Source organism: Epinephelus moara, chromosome 8 (genome assembly GCF_006386435.1).
Source record: "Epinephelus moara isolate mb chromosome 8, YSFRI_EMoa_1.0, whole genome shotgun sequence".
Classification (NCBI taxonomy): domain Eukaryota; kingdom Metazoa; phylum Chordata; class Actinopteri; order Perciformes; family Serranidae; genus Epinephelus; species Epinephelus moara.
The window spans coordinates 32,904,876-32,914,439 of NC_065513.1; the positions used below are offsets into that span (position 1 = coordinate 32,904,876).

General features: G+C 41.4%; 1 protein-coding gene across 1 annotated transcript; it reads right to left on the minus strand.

Moving 5' to 3' along the window:
• Positions 1–1,994: 1,994 nt before the first annotated feature.
• On the minus strand, positions 1,995–4,245 carry gas1a (growth arrest-specific 1a). The gene has a single exon (XM_050051930.1). It carries the CDS (start codon positions 3,638–3,640, stop codon positions 2,852–2,854), a length of 789 nt encoding a protein of 262 aa, XP_049907887.1. The 5' UTR covers positions 3,641–4,245; the 3' UTR covers positions 1,995–2,851.
• Between the last annotated feature and the right edge of the window lie 5,319 nt (positions 4,246–9,564).

The window sequence follows — 9,564 nt, forward strand, 5'->3', positions numbered from 1 at the left end:
GCAGGCCAGTTTTGTGAGATTTTTTTGCACCTCATTCATCCATTCACACACCGTGCATTATTATGGCCTAATCAACGCATGCTGCGCTTTTTCTAAGTGCTGAAACTGCCTGAACAAATGCGAGAGGCAAAAGAAAGACAAGGAGGAGGAGGAGGAGGGGAGGATCGGCTGGGCTGCAGAGCTATTCTCCTGCTGGAAAGCTTCAGGCACGGCGGACTGCATACCGACACTGCAAGAAACTGACAAGGTTTTTCTATTTAGAAGGATTTGGGGGTCTTTTTCTGCATTCAGCACAGAGTTTACTGTTTTACTGAGATGTTTAAAATGTAAAAGCATGGGAGAAATATTCTGAAGGAGCGTTTTTCTTTTTTTAAATCAAGGCTGAATTCCTTGAAGCACAAAAGTGAGCAGCACTGGGATAAACAAATGCAGGTTGAGGAGATCATTTAACAAAAACACAGGGGATGTTAAGTGTGGATTCGGGATAAAGCATCCCTCGCCAGGCCTGTCATGTGTTTTCTTCTCCCTTTCTTGCAGTGGAGGGTTGAGACCCAAGCGGCAGCAGATCGTTCCCACATGCTTCCCCGCCGCTCAGCTCTCCAGAGGTGTCAAGCCAGCCTGAAAGAATGAAGTGCCTCCCTATTGTGCTACCCAACTATTATGTGCTTAACATTTCCATGACAAAGATGCCACTCGACTTCTCCTCCATCCATTCAGCTGGAGGGCCCTTGTCTCCCCTCTAATGAAACATTTTGCAGCAAATCATTGATTTAAAGCCCCAGAAGCCGACCAAAGACAGGGGCTGCATGATGTGCAGTATGTCATGGAAATAATATTAATAACAACTCAGCTAAGAGAAATGTGCAATACATATATTATGTGCACAGTAAACAGCTGCATAAATAATTATGTAAATAAAAACCTAAAAAGTGCATACTGCAGCTCATAATTTCAGCCAATTAAAGGAAGTAGCTTTAATCTAATTAAACAACAAAGCTGAAATCTGTCATCACTTCCACACTGATTGGCAGATCTGCCAAGTAAACACTGGAGTAAAATGATTTATTTTAATTTGAAAAACAGTAAAATATCAAATTTTTCATCTTTAACCCAAACGTTTGCAGTAAATTAGAATATCTGTACATTATTTTTTAAAAATTGCACATTGCGCCTTTAACAGCCAGTGACTGTAAGTTGTGATACCTGAGTGCAGAGCGTGTTGGTGTTGGTGGGGGAGGGGCAGAGGGTGTTTTGTTGATTTATGGTGCCAGTTGCTTTTGACAACAGCCAGCTAAATCAAGACACAGCAGGTCATTAGGCTATCAGTCAACAGAGGAAGCTGGTCTGCATTTTAAATGACCACGCATTTACTGCACTGGAGTTACAGAGACAGAGTGTAAAAGTTAATACATTTCTCACTCACACACAACTATAAAAAATTATGTTTTTTAAATGTCTTTAAATACGAGTATTTATACACAGTATACCATTTACTGCCTAAACCACCTTAATGGATAGTGTAAGCAGCACAGACATCATATAGCACTTTAAATCAGTCTATTATGGACATATGACGTTGATTATTGTACAAAGTTTAGTGGGATTTTAAGAACTTAACACAAGTGTGTCTAAAATAGAAATTCACACACTTATCAGATTTCTATAGGCCATTTATTCGGTCACCTAACTGAAGCGTATGCATACAGCAAGTTACTCCAAACTGATGTAACTTAAAGGAAACATATGCAATGTGAGAAACTTTAAATAAGAATGTAAACTAATGTGATTCTGTCAATATAACTGATTTTTACATTTATTTTCCACTATGCATATTATAACAAAATAGCTTTGTTTACACTCATTGACAGAGCAATAATAATGTGTTATAGAAGGTTTTCAGACTTTTCAAAACTTTTACTTTCTGACTGAATTAAGGCACAACGCTGCCAAGAGGTTTAAAAACCAACAAATAACTCACAGTCACAAATGATATCTTCAAGTTTCCTTTATGCCTTCTATAAAAGTATATCATTAAGGCAATCATACAGTGGATTTAGACATTTCTTTCTCTAGGCTATACACAGTGAATAAATCATCTTGTAGCCTAAAACATAGAGGATTCTCTGGGGAAAAAAAATCTATATAGGCTATACACATATATACAATGCACATTATCTTTGAAGAGAATACAGTCAAAATAACTTCCCTTTAAAGCTGGAATACTCAGTCTTTTATTCACATGATGAACATTTGGATGTAACTAGGTGGCATGTAATAAATTACTGTTTCACTTTAAGTCCTAATCTATTTACATTTTCATACATTTCATAGATTCCAGCATTAAATACGTGTAAATCAGAGAGCCTGGTGCCAACAGGCAGCAGTGTCATATAAAAATAGTTCATATCTTTAACAAAAAAAAAGAAGACTGGCAGTGCACAGCATGTACTGATTAAACGTTGACTTGTTACCATAACAAACCAACTGTGTCTCTGTCATGACAACTTTACCATCAGAGTCTGTGACTGAGAGAAAGCAGACAATCTAATTTAGCTTATCACATAAGCAAAGCATCTGGAGAGCCGTGGAGTGGTGTGATTTGATAAGAGAGCAGCCTGGAGCTCAGGCAGTTTTTCAAAAATATCTTTCTGGTCTCATTTGCATAGAAAATATCCTGATTTGATATCCTTCAGCTTCTATAGCTCTTAATTCAAACAAGGCTGCGCCAAAGCACTCTTTCCTTTAGTCTGTGAGGCTCTAACCTTTCACAATAGTAGCAGGTCAAGGAGTGACAAAAGTTTAGATTGCCTTTTATCCGGACAAAAGTCGGGGCAGATTATGAACCCGGGGATTAAATGAGGGGCAATAGAGCCAAAATGGATGCCAGCAGGGTCAAAACACAGTGGGCCGCTGGAAGAGAGGCTCCGCTCTCCGGCTCCTCTATATAGTCCGGCTCCGGGGGGTCGTCTTCGTAGTCTGGATCTTGGCCGTAGTCGGACCCGCTGCCTTCTTCCCTCACGGGAGAGTCGAAGCACAGCGCCTTCATGCTGCTCTTGACAAACTCACAGATGGCCCTCTCCGTCCCGTCACACATACATGTGTCCAGCTGCTGACCCTTGGGTATTTTACGCATATTCGCGATCACATTCCGGCAGGCGTTCGTGCAGATCGCCCCGCTGAAAAGTTTCCCGCAGTGCTTCAGATAATCGTGCATAGCGGAGCTGCACTGTCCGTCTCTCTCGCACTGGCGCCTCGCCTCCGTGCAGCCCGTGCTGGTAGTCCTGGGCAGGCAGGGCTCGATGGCCCGTTTGGTGCTCGTGCACACCGGATCGTGGGCGCAGCTGCAGTCCTCCAGAGCCGGCCCGCTTTTGGTCAGGTTGAGCTGGACGAGCGAGGAGATGCAGTGGCTGGGACACTTCCTCCTCTCCCCGTTCAGCACGGGGCCACATGCGCGCGTGTAGTGTTCGTATGCGTAATTGCACTCGGGCTCGGCTTGGCAGTTCATGATGGCTTGCCAGCATATCAGCCGCCGACCGTGGGACGGTGAGGCCAGTGATAAGTAGCCAAAAAACAAAAGCACACAACCAAGAGGCCAAACAGATCTACAGACGCTCTGTGCCAATGCGCCAGAGCTTGCCATTGTTCTGGCTGCCAGGAACGGTGAAACTCACAACAGTGTCATATGTAAAACTTCTACTCTACTTCCATGGATGGTGTCTTCACTGGAGAGCGTTATTTATTCCGAGGCAGATGGTGTGTGATAGGCCCGTGTGTGGGCGTTCAACAGGCTGGCACTGCGCTGTGTAATCCCGGCTCCACAAACCCGTCAGCGCTGATCCATTTGAGCCGGATTCTTGAGCGAACCTCCCGTTATCCATACATGATTGGGGCGAAAACTAAAATAGAAACTCGCGGGAGTAAAAAGAGACACCGAAAAGAAAAGTTCTCCACAAGTTTAGGAGAGTTTCTGCAGCGGCTCATTCCATCGCAGTGACTCTGAGTTCACGCAACAAACTGCCTCCAGCTCAGCGATCCCCTCTCGCGTCCTCTCTCCTAGCGGATCTCAACCACAAAGCGAAGCCGGACCAGTCCCGAGAGCTCTCTGCTGGGCTGCGCTGGATCATTTAGCAGTCCTTGTGCGCACGGGAGTGCAAACAAATAGTGCATGGGGAAAAACAACAACCCTTGTGGGTCGCAAAGTGGTCCTCTACTCTCTCCCCTTTGAGCATTTGTCTTTCTGTTCCTCAGCCCCCTCTCTACACATTAGCGAGGTGCCTCTCATTGGTTGGCCACTTGTTGTGGGTTCATACGTAGTGATGGGCGGGAGTTTAGGGTGGGAGGAAGATGGTCTTGAGAAATACAAGGTGAGGTGGGATGTGTGGTGAAGTAGTGGAGAGAGCAGTCCTCTTTATTATCTGAGGGACTGATTTTATTAAACTTTTTATGCTCACTGAACCAATAAAATCGTATCACACCTGAAAAGTAGGTATGTAATAGTGCATTTTTTAAGAGAAAAAACACAAGGTTCTCATGAAAATATTATTTGTCTATATTATGATCACCAGCTTTGGTTAATAATTTCAATTGACAATATAAAATCCCATTTAATATCCTGCTTGGAGGACAATAAACGTTATAGGGATTTATTTAAGTGCCTCACAACGTTATACACCAGCTGATGTTTTTAGTGTAAATACTTTACAGCTGAGTGTGAAGTGGTCAGGATGAGAGTCAGCACCTCCAAATCTGAGGCCATGGTGCTCTGCCGGAAACTAGTGGATTGCCCCTTCTGGGTTGGGAGAGAGTTAGTGCCTCAAGCAAGGGAGTTTAAGTATCACGAGTGAGGGTAGAATGGAGCGTGAGATGGACTGGCAGTTTGGTGCGGCTTCTGCAGTGATGCGGGCGCTGCACCAGACCGTTGTGGTGAAGAGGGAGCTGAGCCAGAAGGCAAGGCTTTTGATTTACTGGTCCATCTACGTCCCAACCCTCACCTATGGTCATGAGCTCTGGATAAGAGATTAGATCTGAATAGGATCTTGGATATAAGCGGCCAAAATAAGTTTAGATATGGGGTTAGGAGCTCTGACATCTGGAGGGAGCTCGGAGTAGAGTTGCTACTCCTTTGCGTCGAAAGGGGTCAGTTGAGTTGGTTCGGGCATCTGATCAGGATGCCTCCTGGGCGCCTCCCATTAGAGGTGTTGGGGGCACGTCCCACTGGTAGGAGGCCCCGGGGCAGACCCAGAACACAGTGAAGGGACTGCGTATCTCATCTGGCCTGGGGACGTTTGGGGTGCTTTGCTTGGTCTGCTGCCCTCGCGACCCAGCCCCGGATAAGCGGAAGAAAATAGATGGATGAATGGACATTACTTTGAACAGTGGTCTTTTGAATGGTGTTTTTTATACACATAGAAATGTGCTGGTAAGTAGATTTAGTAAAGACAACAGTCCTCCCTGTTTATTATCTGAGTAATTAATTTTATCTATGTTTTTATCATTATGCCATAATATGGTAACAGGGTTTTAAAGGTGAAAAACATGTTTTCACAAAAACATTGTTGACATTAGTCCATATTATCACCAGCTTTGGCTCATAATGTTTACTTCACAGTACTGAATACAATCCTGTGACATCTGCTGCATTACATGGACAATACTAAACGCCATGTGAAATAGCTTCTGACATGTTATACCCAGAAAGACCACTTTACATTTTTCTTCATCAGAAAATAAAAGGCGACAGAGGGGGGCATTAAAACAAAGAGTCCAAAGGTCACAATTACAGCAAATAATGTCTTTCAACTACCAGACCACCAATAAAACACAACTTGTACTCTAATATCCTGCAGATAATTGACAATGACACAGTGACTGCACTGCTGTGCAATAATAAATTGAACTCCACGCCTGCAGTGCTAATGATCTTTGCAGCATCCTCACTGATAACTTAATCATCCACATCCTATTAACTCTTCCTCGGCAGAGCGGTTGAGTACAAATTAATGGTGGTATAAGAGGGCACTCAGTGACCGTCATTTAATATAATCAGTCATTAAGGCTAACTCACCCTTTATTATTGCACTACATCACATGCTGTCGGATGTTAAAGCAGTGAATCACGGGTACTTCTGTTTGCAGTGTGACGTGTGATATGATATAAATCCTGCCCAGAGGAGTCATACTTATGTCAGTTAAACATGACTGACTTCTACATCCTTTACAGCATGTAAGGCTGCACAATATACGTTTTCTTGTCTTTATCCCGATGTCAACTTGTGCCATAAACACATCGTGACAGACTGTGATACTGCACTTTGAATATAGTAACAATGTATTAACTTATATTCTGTCTGTAAGCGCCATTTTGTCTGATACCTGCCTTGCTGTTAACTTTCTTGCCAACAAAACAGAGCACGCGCTGGCTCCATCTGATTGGTCAGTATCTGCATGCATACAGGTGAGTTTTATTAGATTAGTGCTGCTGTTCTATGCTGAGTGGTTGAAGGAGGAAAGTGTGACAAGATGAGCGCAGACAAAAATGTGATGCAAGAGAGGAACTGGTGCCAAAAAAAATTTGCACATCAGCCACCTGGCTATATTTTGGATACTAGTCTGAGTCAAGAACGGACTGCACTTTAATATGTATTCATTTATCGCAAGTATAATCAGTGTCAGGATATTAAACAACATGTTTTTCTCATGTTGTGCAGCCTTAACAACAGGCTATATCATGAACCTTTCAGTTTTTCTGTGATTAATTAATGACTTTTTTTTTTGCTTTATCAATCATTCCTTGATGTGCGGTGTTTGCTTAGCAGTTTGAAACAGCTGTCAAGATGAAGAATCGGGCAACAGGTAATTAATTGTTTTTCTATGAAGTGTTTATCCCTGCGAATCATAATATCTTGACACAGTCTCAGTGAAGGAGTTATCACTGCACACTTGTTGAATAATTCTGCAGAAAAAAAAGGTTTGAGGGAAGTGTTGATTCTGAGGGCTGGATGCCAAAATCTGAAGTTCACTGTTGATGCTTTAAATATTTCTGCTATCAAACTCTACTAGAAATATCTTGTGACATCGTGTGGTGCAGACAAAATATGTGAAACAAAAAAAAAAAATGGGCCCAAAGAGGCAATTTTTTTTAGCAATTCCACAATGTTAAAATAGCTTTAGTGCATATATTTTATATACTATAATTAAAGTAAAGCTGTTGCTCTGTTGGTTTTGATTCACACCTCACTTTCTACTCATGTTTTCAATAGTTTTTATTTCCACTGTGAGATGATTTGACAGCAAACAATAAAGTTTAGATAATATAGCATGTGGATGTGACTGTACTGAGGAGGTTTTTCTGGGGTTAGAGTTCTTCTGTTTCACAACTAACAACATGACTGTAGAATAAAGCAGTTTGGAGTAAAAAAAAAAAAAGAAATAAAAATTAGCAGGTCCGTTAATTTTTATTCACCAGGTTTGAATTATAGTTTTCTGTCTGGTGTTGAACGAGAGGTTTTGCATGTTTACTGGTATTAAGTGGACTGACCTCGACCACAGCAGGGCTGCAACTAACAATTTTGATGATTAACCTACTGATTATTTCCTCAGTTATTCAATTAATTGTCTGGTCTGTAAAATGTCAGAAAATCATAAAAAGCGACCATCATAGTTTACTGAAGACCACATTAACATATTCAAATGTCTTGTTTTGTCAGGTCATGGAAAACTAAGAAAACCCACAAATATTCACATCTGAGGAGCTGACACCAGTGTTTTCTTTTAATTGTCTTTAAAATGTCTTAAACCACATTGTAAGTGTCGTAAACCACATTTAAATGTATTCATTTTATTGTTCATTAATCAACTAATGGTTTCAGCATGGTTTCTTATGTAAACGTCTTTTGAGCTGAAGTTTCGCAGACATTTTCTGACTCTAAATATATTGTAATATTATAAATGTAATGGAAAATCCACAATTTTGGACCAAGTCCAACATTTATGAGCTGAAGCTCCTCTCAAACTAGCCCTGGATGTGTGTTTTTATAATTCTGATACTTTATGTCTGACCATCAAAAAGGTCAATAAAACTTTTTTCTTTGCTGAAAAAGTTTTGACTTGACAGCTTCTTTCCAAGAGCTCCGATAGTTGCCCGAAGATATCTGCCTGGACCTCATCATCAAAATGACACATGAGCGTGTGTGTGTGTGTGTGTGGGTGTGAGTAAAATGATAGCCCACATGTTGACACATGAGCGAGAGGAGGCAGTTTAGCTCTTGAGGCTTGATGTGGATGAGGGAGTCAGGGAAAGAGAGCAGCGAGGGCACAAAGGCTGTTTGTGTTTCAAACAGCATTCTGATCTCAGGAATGTACCTTTAGGCCACAGCCGTGAGCTTCCCACTGCAAACAATGCACTCAATGTCAGTTACGGCTGGCTAGCACAGACGCTGCTGGCGCTACTCCAAGGTCCCAACTCGTCGAAAATGATGGATACGGGGAACTCAATACCTCAGGAGTCCCTCTCCTGCCTTCCCCTCCAGCACAAAGAATGGAAACACTGTGTGCTTCGACAAAAGATTCCCAAACACCAACATCCTCATTGTTTCAAGTGCCTTTAACACAACTGTAATATGAAACAGAGGCAACACAACTCAAGTGAGGTATTCATTCATTCATCTTTTTAGTGTAAATAACGCGGTGATTTTACCATAATAATTTGCGTATTTTGAAAAAGAATTAAGTCAAGACTTTGAGGAGAATAGACCTCTTTAAAAACTCATCGACCACATAAAAAAATCTTTCATCCTAAACACTTACAGACGGGGGAAAAAAAAGAAGCTGATCGAATCTTCCAACACTTGTGTCTTTGCCAACAGCTGTACGCTTAAACCAGATGTGCTGCACTGAGAGCTGAGTGTCGTTACTTTGAGGGCTCAATTAAACCAGAGTTCTTGCCGCAACAGTCCAATTAAGGGACAAACATAATGGTATTAAAACCATCCCCTGCTGATGTTCTGAGCACTGAGAGCTGGGGAGGCTCGGTAATGTTTTGTGGAGAACATCATACCAGGACATGAAGTTAAGCCGACTGAAATAAAAACATACTTATATTTTATACACGACCCCATTGCCAACAGGTATTATATAAACCACCCAATGTCTTTTTTTATGTTTATTTTTTACAACCCCGATTTTAAAAAAGTTGGGACGCTGTGTAAACTGTAAATAAAAACAGAATGAAATTATTTGAAAATCCTTTTTGACCTATATTTAACTGAGTAACGTAAAAAGACAAGAATAAATGTTAAAATTGTATTTTTTTTATTGTTTTTTATAAATATACACTTATTCTGAATGTCATGCCTGCAACAGGATCCAAAATAGTTGTGACACACTCAGTAAGCATTTGGGAACTAAGGACAATTATTGTTGAGGTTTTGAGAGTGAAATTCTTGCTCAAGATTCACAAGCGGGCCCGCCAAAATCTTTAAGATTTAAAGACTGTGTGTGTGAAAGAACGGGCCAAAATCCCATCTGAACACTGTGAGACATTACTTTGTTTATACAGAAAATGTC